Source organism: Odocoileus virginianus, chromosome 19 (genome assembly GCF_023699985.2).
Source record: "Odocoileus virginianus isolate 20LAN1187 ecotype Illinois chromosome 19, Ovbor_1.2, whole genome shotgun sequence".
Classification (NCBI taxonomy): Eukaryota; Metazoa; Chordata; class Mammalia; order Artiodactyla; family Cervidae; genus Odocoileus; species Odocoileus virginianus.
The window spans coordinates 43152672-43167466 of record NC_069692.1 but is presented as its reverse complement, the minus strand read 5'-3'; the positions used below and the strand labels follow the sequence as shown (position 1 = coordinate 43167466).

Here is a 14795-nt window from a genome sequence, read left to right as displayed (position 1 = left end):
CTGGCTGTCTCATCCATGCCTTCAGGGCAAAGTGCAAGGGTGAGTACGGAGGAGCCAGGATGGGGGGCTGGGGGCAGGTGGGGCTGAAACGGAACTTCATTGTTCGCGGGACCGACTCTTCCCGAAACAGCCCGTTGGCAGCGCCTGCGCAGTGCGCGCTCTTTGTGCCCGGCTGCAGCAGCGGGTTGTTTGTGTGCGTCTCTTCCAGGCGGTGGAGGCGGAGCCTGATGGGCGTGACCTGCCCTGTTGCGTCCTGATTGGGCTTTCACAGGAAGGTGGGCGGGCGTAGGGCGGAGCTTCAGATAACAACACTCAGAGCGGAGGCTGAGGATATTTGTTGCTGCGCCGCCACCGCCCGAGCCATGGTCCGCGATTCACTCCGGCTCTCTTAGCAGCAGCCGCCGCCGCCGCCGCCCTGTGATCTGTGGCCTCACTCGCTCCTTCTGCTCCTGCTGAGCCACTTTTCCGCTCAGCGCTATGACCGTCGTTTCTGTCCCACAGCGGGAGCCGCTTGTTCTAGGCGGCCGCCTTTCGTCCATGGGCTTTTCCACCCGCGGTTACTTCGGCGCCCTCCCGATGGTTACCACTGCTCCTCCGCCTTTACCCCGGATCCCGGACCCCCGGGCGCTACCTCCCACCCTCTTCCTCCCTCACTTCTTAGGGGGAGACGGTCCCTGCCTGACCCCCCAGCCTCGCGCCCCGGCACCTCTTCCCAGCTGCAGCCTCGCCGCGGCGGGGGGCACCCCTCGGGCGGCACCAAAGAAGCGACGAAAGAAGAAGGTGCGGACCAGCCCGTCGGGGCAGCTACCCAGCCGCTTCCACCAGTACCAGCAGCACCGGCCGAGCCTGGAGGGCGGGCGGAGTCCCGCGACGGGCCACTGCGGAGCGCAGCAAGTCCCGGACCAGGCCCAGGCCGCCGCCTGGGTCCCAGCTCCTGCGACCGCAACCCGAACTGAGGAAGCGAGCCCTTTACTTGGCCCGCTGCCGCCCGCGGCGCCCGGCCAACCCTCGTTCAGAAGAGAGGTAAGGGCCGCGAGGGGGGCGGAGGAGGAGCCGTTGGCGTTGCGGCCTCTGTGCGGCCACAGCCGGGCCCCGAAGTCTGGGGCCCTGCGCCGAGGGGTCGGGGAGGGGGGCGGGGGCCGGGGCGAGGGGCGGCTGTTTACTCGGGAGGGAAGTTTCCGTGACGCCGGCTCCCTTCTTGCTGGGGGGAGGGGGGAGGCTTGCGCTGGCACCGCTGATTGGCTCCGGGGAGCCGGCCAATGAGAGGAGCCGCTGCGCCCCAGCAACAGCCCGGATTTAGAAGGCTGGCGGCGTGCCAGGGGGTTTCGGCGTTCCGGGCGCGCGGGGGGCGGGGGAGGGAAGCGGCCCGCGGGAAGCTGACGTCAGCGCGCGCTACGTGCGGAGCGCTCCGGCGCCCATGAAGGAGGCGAGCGGGCGGCGATGGGGGCCCGCGGTGCGGGCCGGCCGGCGGCTTCCCGACCGCCGGTAGCGCCAAAACAGGTCGGGACGCGCGTACGGCCTCTCGCCTCCCTGTGTGGGGTTCGCGGTGGGCCGCCAGCCGCTCGCTTACGTTGCCTTTTTGTTGAGTTGTGCGGTGCCTGGTGTGGGGCGCCGGTCCAACTGGGGCGCAGCTCCTTGCCGAGCCGACCTACTTAGCTGTACTTTTCAACTTCGAAAGTTGGCAGGAGCGACGGTGGAGTTGGGTTGGCCCTGACGCGATAATTCTCTGTGTTTGTCAGGTGAACGGGATTGACGGTTTACGCATCCCCACTGTGTGTGCTATGCCAGGCTTCCTTAGTGGAAGGTAGTGTTGTGCCCAGAAGGGTGAAGTTTTCGAAAGAAAAGTTATCAGTTGAATTGACGTTATGATGCCCAGTTGCTGTTAAAGGAAGGACTAAGATAAAACTGAATAAAACTTAGATGGTATTAAGTCGCTAAGGTAACATTTACATCGAAATAAGACATTTTTCCTTTAATTTCAAAGGTTTTCATAATGAGAATAAGTTACTGCCATTTGTTGAAAGAATGTTTAAGAGATTTGCAGCTTATCTAGCTGTGCCCTTGGAAAAATTTAATCTGCCTGCTGTGAGTCCTAAAAATTCTGTATAGGTTCTTCTTTCAATTCCTTGGGCTTCCCTGGTGGCTGAGACGGTGAAGAATCCGCCTGCAGTGCGGGAGACCCGGGTTCAGCCCTTGGGTCGGGAAGATCCCCTGGAGAAGGGAATGGCAACCCACTCCAGCATTCTTGCCTGGGAAATCTCATGGACGGAGGAGCCTGTCCGCTACAGGCCGTGGGGTCACAAAGAGTGGGACACGACTGAGCGTCTTACACTTCCATGGCTCTTCTGAAGTATTAGTGATAATGTAAAAACGAGCTTTTATACTTGTTTCCTAGTAAGATGACTTTTTCTAGAACTGTATTCAAGCCTGGGCACTCTCTTGCCGTTACCACTTCTGACTTGGTTATGTTACCTTGTGCTCTGGCTTTCTATTTGTGTCCTACTTCCCTACACATTAGAAGTTTTGAAAGGACAGTGATCTAATAGATTATCTTCTCTTTCCATCCTCTCATCGCTTCTTATAAGGATCACTTGAGTTAGGAAAGTGATTAGAATTAAGGCAATAAAGTTCTTGAAGCAATTGTTAAAACAGAAAGTAGGGAGCAGGCAGAAATCGCCTTTACCATTACGTATAAAAGTGGAAAGGATGATAGTCTTTTTAGTATTTAAGTTTCTGAAATTTTATTTTCAGAAGCTGGGAGATCATTTTTAATGTATATACTTAGTAACCATTGTCAAAACATTTTCTCACTCCTCACATTTCCTGGCTCCTGCTAATCATATTTTTCTGAAATATTTTTTCAAGTACCTGTCTTACAAGGTAGATAGTGTACCTGTTAACATAGTTTTTCTTTCAAATCTGCCAAAGCATTTGAAAATTTCTCTTGGAAAACTCCGACTGTAAAAACACTGACCTTTGTTAGGAAGAGGTTGGCATACTTGTTTGGCAGAGAGCTCATTACTTTTCTTTCCAGAAAGATGAACTTGGTTACCTTGGGCCTTTTACTGTGCATTTTAGAATCAGCTCATACAGTGTACTAGTAACAGTGATTTAACTATTTTCAGTGGTAAAATTAGATGTGTGCGTATTTGGACATCATTGCTTAAGTGCAGCAAGCACATTTAATCAAGACAGTGAATGAAAGTCCAGGAGAACTTTAAAAAAAAAAATATTAGATATATGGTGAGGTTCATGACTGCTTTTTTATCATGAGACTGTATTCACTTTTATTATGTTCCTTGTCTTTGTAGGTTTTAAAATCAAAGATGGGAAAATCGGAGAAAATTGCCATTCCCCACGGCCAACTTGTTCATGGTATACCCTTGTGTGAACAACCAAAGATAAACAGACAGAAAAACAAATATAACTTACCACTAACCAAGATCACCTCTGCAAAACGAAATGAAAATAACTTTTGGCAGGATTCTGTTTCATCTGATATAATTCAGAAGCAGGAAAAAAAGCCTTTTAAAAATACTGAAAATATTAAAAATAAGCATTTGAAGAAATCATCATTTCTAACTGAAGTGAGCCAAAAGGAGAATTATGCTGGGGCAAAGTTTAGTGATCCACCATCTCCTAGTGTTCTTCCAAAGCCTCCTAGTCACTGGATGGGAACCACCATCGAGAATTCCAACCAAAATAGGGAGTTGATGGCAGTACACTTAAAAACTCTCCTAAAAGTTCAGACTTAGATCTCAGTATGTATGTAAAACATAGTTTTTCCAAAATCCCTGGACTCCTTGAAAAGAAGTGGTACAGAAATGGAAAATTGCCTTGTTGTAACATACAAGGGCAGAAGATGAGTTTAAAAAATTAAAAACAGCTTGTATTATATTTTATATTTTGTAAATACTGTATACCATGTATTATGTGTATATTGTTCATACTTGAGAGGTACATTATAGTTTTGTTATGAAAGTATGTATTTTGCCCTGCCCAAATGGTAGGTGTTTTGTATATATACAATGGAGAAATTTTAAGTGTGCTAAGGCACATATAAGACCGATTTATTTGCACAAGGTACTGAGATTTTTTTCAAGAAACAGCTGTTGAATCTCAAGGTGAAGATCTCAATGTGAACAGTTTACTAATGCACTACTGAAGTTAAATATGTGGCACAATCATTGTAAACATAGGGTTTGTCTATGTTTCTCTAAATTGATTTCTGCCTTCTAATCTGTAATTACTGGAAAACTTCTATTCCCATTTTTACCAAACTTAATTTCTGGTTTTTGGTTTATATCCGTTCAGATTTAAAATTTTAATGCCAACAAAATCGGTTGTAATCAAATTTTAAAACAATAATAATAATTTGGCCCCCCCTTTTAAGTCTTGACTCTTTGTGTGTGATTGTTTTTCATGTTTGAATGTGTAACTAGGAGATGGATTTTAACTTTCCATTTCACTGGCTAAATGTTTATACTAATTGTATGTCCTCTTGAAATTTGGAGAGTCTAATTTAACACTACTACCTCTAAGGGGAGGAATTCCCCATCTTACAAATGGAAATGGTTGTGGGCAAAAGTATAGCTGATTTAGTTTATAGCTTAGAATATGTTTTTATTTTTGAACTGTTTCGTACCATTTGACTTACCACGTTTACAATGAAGGAAAATGGCACTTGTTTGGTTTTCAAATTTTGTTTTCAAACTTTGAGTATACTGGTTTTCAAAATCAGTATATTGATACTGAATGGGATACTTGAATCAAAGCAAATATAGCATGTTAAAATAATAGATGGAGATTTTGGAATCTGAAGCTTGCATGAAGTTACTGTAGCATATGTGTTTTTTACTTTAAAATTCAAACTTCTACTCAATAGTGTATAAGGTCTATTCCAATAAGAAATTCTAGAACACAATTTTCCCTTTTCATTATACAAAGCCAAGGTTATCCCAAACAGTACAAAGGAAAAAGTGGTCATGAGTAATTGATCAATATTTAGACATGTAAAAATGTAAAGTTGTTAAAAGGTTATATATGATTTTATGAAATAGTGTAGATGAGAAGGTGCTACCATCCTGAGGGGAAGAAATGAGTCATAAATTTCAACTTCTTGGATCCTTTGGTTCACACAAGGGAGGACCCAACTTTAGAATCCTGTTGACTTGACAAGCAGTGCCATGATCGTATGATGACTTGTTACTGCCACTACAAAATCTCAACAATTTACAGCTTGTAAACAACCCATCCAGCCGTTTTGCTTTGGCACTGATTGTAACATGCCTTGTTCTTATGAATTTAGAGAAAGTTACACGTAATTTACACACAGATCTATATAGCTAGATTTTTAAAAAGCTATTTAGAGAAACTAAGATACAGGTGCACTTTCAACCTTGTAAAGACTTTTTTTTTCTTTTAGCCGAGAGGAGTGTTAATACACTGGTAAAGAAGATGGTTAAATTTTTTAAGGGATGATATAAGGAAATTATAAAAAATTTTGCAGTTTGAAAAGTGGTTGAAAGTAGACTACAGATATATTTAGTGAGAAGGTGTTTACAAATTTAAGTTGAATAGGTTTGGTTTTACAGTAAAACAGTTATTTAGCAGTCATAGTCTCTTCAGACTACTGTAACAAAATACCAGAGACTGGGTAGCTTGTAAAATTCCTCAGTTCTGTAGGCTGGGAAGTCTTAGATCAAGGCAGAGCAGGTTTGGTGTCTAGGGCTTCCCAGGTGGTGCTAGTGGTAAAGTGTGCCTGCCAATGCAGGAGATGGAGGTTCCAGCCCAGGATCAGGAAGATCCCCGGGAGGAGGGCATGGCAACCCACTCCAGTATTCTTACCTGGAGAATCATGGATAGAGGAGCCTGGTGAGCTACAGTCCATAGGGTTGCAAAGAATCTGGACAGGACTGAAGTGAGTTAGCATGTAAGCATGCTCAGAGAGCCTTCATGAGGTTTATAGCAGGTGACCTTTAGCTGTGTGTGCGCATGGCACAGGTGGGGGAGCTTTTTGGGCTCCCTTTTATAAGGACATGAATCCCATTCATGAGGGTTCCTGTCCTATTCTAATCACTTGCAAAGTCTCTACCTCCTGTTACTATCACTTTGGGGGCTGGGTTTCAACATAAAAATTCAGACCATAGTGCAGCCTGATTATTCAGCAATTATTTTTCCCCTATTGGAGTTTCTTGAAGCATTTCCTCCCAATGTTCCTGTAATTTGTTTTGTGGGGATATAAAGTACACTGCAGTTTTCTGCTACAAACCTAAATTTTAACTAATGGCCTAGTTTAAAATTGCAAAGGGGTAAAAGGTGTATGTGAGTGGAAAGAAATTGTTCCATGCAGTGGCACTTTCCCTGCAAAACACATATATGTGATTTAGAATCTTATACTGAAGTGTCTTTAGGTAAATTTGTACAATTTGATAGAGTTTACTCAGTTCATACCACTGATGCAGTGACAATATAGAAAGCTGCTTTTATTTGCATTAATCTTGGTGCTAAGTAATTCGTGTCCTTGCAGAATGAGAAAGGAAAAAGTAATAAAAGACCAAATTACAATATTAAAAGATTGATGGGAGCCATTCTTTCCAAACTAAAGGTGGTTTTTAAGTTAAAATTCAAACTTTAGGGTAGTTTCTAAATTTGAAGATCTGAATGTATTATCAAGTAATTTACATTTTACTGTTAATCGGCTTTCAGGTTTCTAGGCATTACTATACCCCGTTCCTTCACAAATTATAAAACTAGTACAAATGTGGGAAATGAATGGGATCCAGTTATGCTGTACTTAAAACCACTTGTATTTCTTTTGCCTAGTACATCGTTTTGTGTGTGTGTGTGGTTTTTAAACTAGCTAAAATCCCATAGTATTTGTTCTGTCTTCACCTGCCTTCATTAAAAGCCCCGACTCAACTTTCGGTGTGGAGAAGGAACCAAACGCAGGCCCATCCCAGTGCTTCTGCCCCTCAGCACCAGGGCCCAGCATGGACCTGGTAAGCGGGTTATGGTGGGCATCCACCCGACAGGGAAATGAGGATTACGAGGAACTGTGAGTGTGGTGGATAAACTAGACCCCTCTGATGCTTCAGCTCCCAGCATGTTCTCAAAAGCATTTCACTGGGGAGAAATAGGGCTGTCATAGCTCAAAGCCACCAACCTCTGCCCTATTTATTCCTGATTCCTCCAGAAGCAGTGCTGGGGAGAAACATGAATATTCAGTGGTTTGAGATTACCAAAAAATGCAAGGCAAGTATTTCGTGGGGGAAGCTGGTTTTGTGATTGAGACGGTGGGTTAATTTTGAGTTGAGTCCACAGGGCCGGAACGGGATACGACTGAGCGACTGACCCTTTCCCTGAGCTCCTGTGGTAGCTGAGATGGTAAAGAATCTGCCTGCAGTGTGAGAGACCAGGATTCAATCCCTGAGTTTGGAAGATCCCCTGGAGGAGATAATGGCAACCTATCCAGTACTCTTGCCTGGGAAATCCCATGCACAGAGGAGTCTGATGGGCTACAGCCCATGGGGTTGCAGGCGAACATGGCTGAGCAACAGACACTTTCTCCATTAAGCAATCAGTTCTAGAAAGGAAAATGCGAAGGGACTTCTGTGTGATACTGGCATTTTTGTATGAGTCTTCGTTCCCGCTCACATAAATGCAGATGTCTTCTTTACAGATGGGAAATTCATTTTAGGAGTGAAGCCCATAGTTAAAAATTCCCCCAATTGTTAAGTCACCAGGTTTAGCTTTTTAAAATAGTATGTTGTAAATATTACCACTAATTGGCCTACAGGAGTTCTGAAGTCTCTCAGACCTATGATTCCACCAGATGGCTCATTTATGTGCGTATGTGCATTCTTAGTATAATAAAAATCCTAACAATGAAACTAATAGAGAGTCCTTGTCTTGGATAAAAACTTCAACCACTGCTCCCCTCTTTGTTTGAAATACCTGTTTTGTGTAATTTTTGAGCCGCATGTCTACTGTTTGGAGTGAGGGGAATTAAGAGTGAAGTATGTTCAAGAGATAGCTAACCCTTGGACAACACAGGTTCAAACTGAGCAGGTCCACTTTACACACGTATTTTTAAAATATTAAGTACTTCATGATCTGCAGTTGGCTAAATCCCAGGATGTGGAACCTTGGGTATGGAGGAATCACAGATAACAGACTATAATTTATATGCATGTTTCCTTCAACTGCACCCAACCTGAGTTGCTCAGGGGTCAACTGTACAAGGGTAACTGGCAAAACTAAAAGTTAACAGCATAGGTGGGTGAGGAAGAAATGGCCACCGTAACTAAAATACAAGCTGCGTTCCCTTCACCCTGCACCCTACCGAATGTCGTAAAACAAGTCAAGTCACTGTGTCTTCCAGCAGGTGGTTGCTGTAGGGAGTAGGGATCATCTCCTTGGGAATCAGACGCTCTGGAAGGAGCATTGTGTGGGGCCTTAAAATAGTATATGACATGCATATATATAACTGTCAGAGGCAAAAGTTTTAGCAGTCTTCTATGAAAAGATGTGGACTACTCAGTAGCTTGAGAAGTGCAGAGTCAGAAAATTCAGTCTTGAATGGTGTATTGGGGTAATAACATGAGGGGCTTTAAATTCCATGTTTAAGAGTTTCAACTTTATAAGCATGACAGTCATCAGAGGTTTATGAACAAGGTAATAAGATTCTAAAAGAAAATATGAAAGTGGAGTATAGTTTGGAAAGGGAAAGCTTGGACACGAAAGCCACTTGAGATTCAGTAGTTTTAAAAAAAAGCCTAAAGGACATTATCAGAGGTTATGCTGAGGCATGGACTTATTTGGGAGATGTTTTGGAGGTAGAACTCAGAATGGGAAACTGAATGAAGCATAAGAAAAAGATTTAATTTAAAATCAAGCCATTAGGAAGATAAAGCCAGCAATTAAGGACCTCTGGAAGGGGCTGGAATTGTGGAGGAAGGTGATTTCGATCTGCATGTTGAACTTTGAGATCTGTGCAGGATATCCAAGGGGAAATATACAGCAAGTAAGGTCGGGTCAGGCCAAGAGGCACAGCCGTGGTAACTGCACAAAAACACTAATTACAACATGAATATGAAACAAGTATTGTCTTCCTGTATTTTCTCTTTTTCCCCTCCTTAGGTTAGCACCTTTACCAGTACTCCTGACCTCACCCTTTCTGCCTCCTATAGACTCCAGACTTCATCTATGATAGTAAATGCTTTAAAGTATTTCCTCTGAAACAGTATTAAATGATGGTTAGTTACTACTGACCTGTAAAAGTCTGTTAGTAATGGTTCAATACTAAATTCTGGATTCAAAACCGACAGCAGGGGGCCGGTAGCTGAAAAGGAGGAACAGTTTCTTTCCCTTTTCTGAATTTCAAACTGGGTAAAACTGATCTTTTATAATACTAAAGTTTTTTGTAAATCTTACCCTTTCTAATGACCATCCCATTTTATTGCTAAATTTTTTTTTCTTTATCGGAGGGGGGAAGCCCTGGACTCCCATGCCCTCTATGCTGTGGATACCCGTTTCAGGCTGAGGGAGTCAAGATGTTCTTACACGTGGGCATGAAAGGCTGACAGTCTCATCATCTTCCTCTATATTCATAATTTTGAAGGGCACTGCTGAATGAAAACATGTAGAAATCACAAGCCTGCTCTACTAGCCCTGAGGTAACTCCTCCAAATTTTTTTTGTGTACTTTATTCCTCTCCTGAATCCATAAATCTTTCAAAAGTTTCCAAATAGGGAAACAGTATGTCTGTTATGAAATGAATTGTTGTAAGCACACACTGTGTGTAATTCAGGAGGTCACTTGTTTTTGTATCTGAAAGGGAATTTCAGAGTACATTTTATAGACTGCTTTTTATAAACATAAATTAATCTTTGAAGGAAACTTTCTTGGTAATTTTAGGATCCTCTGAAGGTATGGGATGAAGTTTTAAGAGTTAGGTATAATCTATTTTATGCCTGAATTAAACTTTTTCTTTAAATCTCTTGGATTAGATGTTTTACTCTGACAGTTTTCAGATTACTTTTCATATCCTTTGCAGTTTTCTTGGGAGTTCTAAATTGAATATGCTAACAAGTATGAGTAATATTCCCAACACCCCAGAACTGTATTTGCCAAAACTAAGCTTGTGAATCACAATTTAAGATTTATAGGTGTTACACTTACTAAGGGTTCATTGTCAAGGTCTTAGAATTCATTTTCTAACGTAGTTTGTTGTTTAGTCATTAAGTCGTGTTGGGACTCTCTGGGACCCCATGGACTGTAGCCCACCAGGTTTTTCTACCCATGGGGTTTCTCAGTCAAGAATACTGGAGTGGATTGCCATTTCCTTCCCCGGGGGGATCTTCCCAACCCAGGAATTGAACCCACATCTCCTGCTTGGCAAGCAGACTCTTTACCACTGAGCCACCAGATAAAGTGAAAGTCGCTCAGTCGTGTCCGACTCTTTGTGACCCCAAGGACCACACAGTCCATGGAATTCTCCAGGCCAGAATACTGGAGTGGGTAGCCTTTCCCTTCTCCAGGGGATGTTCCCAACCCAGGTCTCCTGCACTGCAGGCAGATTCTTTATCAGCTACCCCGCACATACATGTGCTGTGTGCCGAGTTGTGTCTGTCTCTGTGACCCTTTGAACTGTAGCCTGCCAGGCTCCTCTGTCCATGGGATCCTTCAAGCTACTCCTAAATTATTACAGATAGTTCCTTTGTTCTAAGATTAGAAATTAACCTGATTAGTTGTCAAAGCCGAATTACAAACCAGTCTAGAATCTTGAGAAGATGGCAGGATGAACACATTCTGGTGATTTTTTGATTATTTCTGACATGGAAATGTTTGATTTCATTGAACTCAAACTGCCTTCAAACAGTAAGATCTTTAAACGGGAAGATCTTTATTTCACTCTGCTTGGCAGTATGGAGCCAGAGGCCTTTGGCTCTTCCTATCTCCCTATCTTGGGAGAGATCTACAATTTGGGAGATCTTCTTGCTATAAAATGAGGGCTGTCAACAGTCCCTTTCAACGTTGAAATTACCCTTCAAGTGACCACATTAATAGAACAAGGCTCTCACATTAATAGAACAAAAGGACTATCAAAGGCTAGACTTCCCTTTCCAGTCAGCCTTCCAAGGGTCCTAGTCACTGTGCTCAGTCCAGTCTCTATTTGTGTGTTTCTTAGGTTACTGTAAATCATCTGACCTTTGAAACTACACCCTGAATTTTAAAACCAAGAAAACAGGATTATGTTTATAAAAGATAATCAAGATTTTTTGATCACTCTTTTGCTAACTGGAAAAGCCCACTTATGAACATTCCAATTTTCAAAAACTTACTAAATGTTAAAATAACTTGAGGAAAGTATGTGATGAAGCAAGCATAATTTACTGTTCAACTGTAGACTCTACTTAATTAATGATTATATGGGTATTCATTGTAAGATTACCTTACTGAAGAGTTCTACAACAAAATGTTAACAGAACTGGGGGAAATGAAGGCTGCTTATACACGTTAAAAATTATATGACTATCCCAGTGGCTTCCCTGGTGGCTGAGTCAGGAAAGACTCCGCCTACAATGCAGGAGACCTGGGTTTAATCTCTGGGTCGAGAACATCCCCTGGAGAAGAAAATGGCAATGCACTCCAGTATTCCTGCCTGGGAAACCCCATGGACAGAGGAGTCTGGCAGGCACAGTTCATGGGTCGATTTAGCGATTAAACCACATTACTCCTACATTATACACAAATTGAGTATTTGCCAACAATTCCAAAAATTCGTTTACATTAAATATGAAGCACTAAACAGTCAATCTTTTGAGGCTGTAAACTGGATGCTTTTTCTTTGCACTTTTCAACTCTTAGTTGGTCGTAACTTCTACAATAACACAACTCTAGTCAATGACTGAAATACCAAAGTCATTGTAAATACCTGAAAAATTAGAGGAATGATAATGTATTTAAGCAATGGCTTACTGGGCAAATATGACAACTGTTATCTAATGTTAATGTTGAAATAAATTTTAAAGCTTGGAACTAAAGTTGGAGGAGGAGGTAGGTGGAGATTACAGAGATTCCGCAGGGCATTTATCATTGCTGCCCGTGGTTTGCGAGGAAAGCTAAAGAATGATCTACAGCGGGATAACCTGCACTTCAAGCAGTGTGAGGAAATACCTGTTTGTATGAGATCCCCAAAGGAGAAGAAGGGGCTGGCTAGAGGGCTGGTTAGCACTGAGGTGACCAGAAAGGAGACGCACAAAGCAGCGTGCAACCCTCTGGCTCCCACTCTTTAAAATCTTTAATGCTGAATTAACATCCTTGGAACTAATGAGAAGTTGAAAGCATTTAAATTTATTCTTCAGGTGTAGTTCCACTTTCCATGATAGATACTCATGTAAAACCATACATTTTAGTCCAAAGTAGCTAACAGGTGATGGACAAAAATGTGGTCACCAAAACCTCTTTGAGTATTAGTTATACTTGACTACTGACAACCAGCTAAGAGAACCTTATACAAGTGCTTTTCATGTATGAGATACTGTAGAATAAAATTTTATTATCCATGTTTTTAACTGGCATTAAAAAAAAAAAACCCACACAGATTATATGACCAGACTAGGGAATGAATTATAAAGTATAAAACAATACAAAAAATGGTTAGACTTAATATACACATTAAAAATTATAATGAATATCTTAACAAAACTAGAGCCTGAGTATTTCTAATTCAGCTACATTGAACATTTTAAGGTCAAAATTTTATGGTTTACTGACAGTGATGAATGTAAGTACTTTTCCTTAAGGTTCTTGTGAAATTATGTTTCAGTGTTAAAACAAATTTAAGTAACACTCCTCCTCATTTTAAAATGTAAAAATGCCCTGAAACACTCAACCGATTATACAGCTTAGGACGGGTACTTTTCCTCAAGGTGTAAAGTATTGCAACAAAGCGGATACTGCCTCACAAATAGGAATGGTTTTTAGTTTTGCCTCACAAAAAAATCATGCATTTTTTCTTCTTACTACTGAAACAGGCTATCACTTGAGCCTGGAAGACTGTTTTATATTGAGATTTCTGTTGAAATAAGTCAATGTAACAGCATTTTAAGACTACTTATCAGGAGTACGCTAAGAAAACTTATAGTTGTTTCTTTAGGAAACAGCTGCTTATAGCAAAGAATCCTGGGTTTCCTCAATCTACATCTACATCCATTTCTAAAAAGCATATAGTTCTTAGGATTCAGGAAGCTGTAACTTTGCTTGTTTCAGTGATACTTTTTCTGAGAAACTACTCATCCTATACAAGCTGCAATACATAAGATCAAACAGTAATAAACATGTGGTCGATCCACTTCTAGCAAAAGCACTGATTACTGGCTAGATATTCTCTTATTTGGAGACTGACCCTTTAAATTTTCTATCCAGAAAGAACCTGAAACCTGGCACACCATTAAGATATTCTTGATTTTAATTTATAGCCTATTTAAATACTAGTTTATAAACTAAGTAGGCTTTAAGAGGTAGGTTTAATACGGTGTTTTGAGTTGTGTGAACCAAACACGCTTAAAATTGTATAATACATTTAAAAATGGTAACCATCAACCCCCTTGAACATCTACTTCCACAAGTTGATATTTTTTTCATATATTCAAAATTGTGGTATATCCCTAGAACATAAGCTTCAATTAAGAGTAATCGTATAACCCTTTCCCCCAAATATAATTAAAACATTATACCATGTTTTGTGGGGAGATTATTCCTGGGGTATAGTAGCCTAGGTGTATTTTTAAATTCCCAGTTACTTCAGGACTCCTTTATAGTCCACCCACCTTCTTTGTGGGCTGTCCCAGTATACCAAGTTCCTGGGATGGGATCAGTGCATCAGAACACGCTCTGAGTGGGGGGTGGGGCTGGGAGGGATTCAGGGAAGCCCAGTCAAGAATGAAGTGTTTACCCCCCTAAGGCTGTTTATGTGAGGCAACGGGGCCTGGTCTGGGATGCACAAACTTGGTTATTTGCTTGATTTAAGAGCATCTTGTACAAGATACAAATTTTGCAGAGGGCCTAAACTGACCTGGAAGAACAATGCTGGAGCAAATGCTACGATCCTAAATATTCTATTTTCATCAAGGGAGTGATTCAGATGCTAAGTTCATGATCTTCACTTAATGCTTAAATGTTTTCTAACTGAATATATGAATTTTGAGACTAATATCTGGATGTATCACTGAACCACTGGTTTTTAAACTACTAGGAATCACGGACTTGTTGTAAAATCTACAGGTGCTAGATCTGAAGCTTTGGTCTCATGACCTGGATTGAAATCCTCTGCATAAGTAGCAGTGTTATACAAGCACCCCGGATACTTGGCCACCCTGTTTGGAAAACAAATTTAATTTTTATCTCCAAGTAGGAAATTACAGTTTTAATGTAGTTTAGGAGAATTATGGGCTTCCCTGAAAAGCTCAGTTGGTAAAGAATGCACCTGCAATGCAGGAGACCCTGGTTTGATTCCTGGGTTGGGAAAATTTGCTGGAGAAGGGATAGGCTACCCACTTCAGTATTCTTGGGGTTCCCTCGTGGCTCAGCTGGTGAATCCACCTGCAATGCGGGAGACCTGGGTTTGATCCCTGGGTTGGGAAGATCCTCTGGAGAAGGGAAAGACTACCCACTCCGGCATTCTGGCCTGGAGAATTCTAGGGATGCAAAGAGTTGGACATGACTAAGCAACTTTCACTTTTCTTTAGAAGAACTGTAAAAGTATTTCTAAATGTTTCTTCTTTTAAACT

General features: G+C 42.0%; 1 protein-coding gene across 1 annotated transcript; it reads left to right on the top strand.

The window, feature by feature from the left end:
- Positions 1-308: 308 nt before the first annotated feature.
- PNRC1 (proline rich nuclear receptor coactivator 1) lies at positions 309-4392 on the top strand. The gene is made up of 2 exons (XM_020877240.2): positions 309-1023; positions 3312-4392. Exons 1-2 carry the CDS (start codon positions 478-480, stop codon positions 3753-3755), a joined length of 990 nt encoding a protein of 329 aa, XP_020732899.2. The 5' UTR covers positions 309-477; the 3' UTR covers positions 3756-4392.
- Positions 4393-14795: the final 10403 nt, after the last annotated feature.

What these genes read in the sequence shown, in the direction of transcription:
- PNRC1 (XM_020877240.2), top strand. Translation starts at nt 478, where the DNA reads ATGACCGTCGTTTCTGTCCCACAGCGGGAGCCGCTTGTTCTAGGCGGC. An exon ending in AACCCTCGTTCAGAAGAGAG is followed by an intron (nt 1,024 to 3,311) that starts GTAAGGGCCGCG and finishes TTGTCTTTGTAG; the next exon opens with GTTTTAAAATCAAAGATGGG.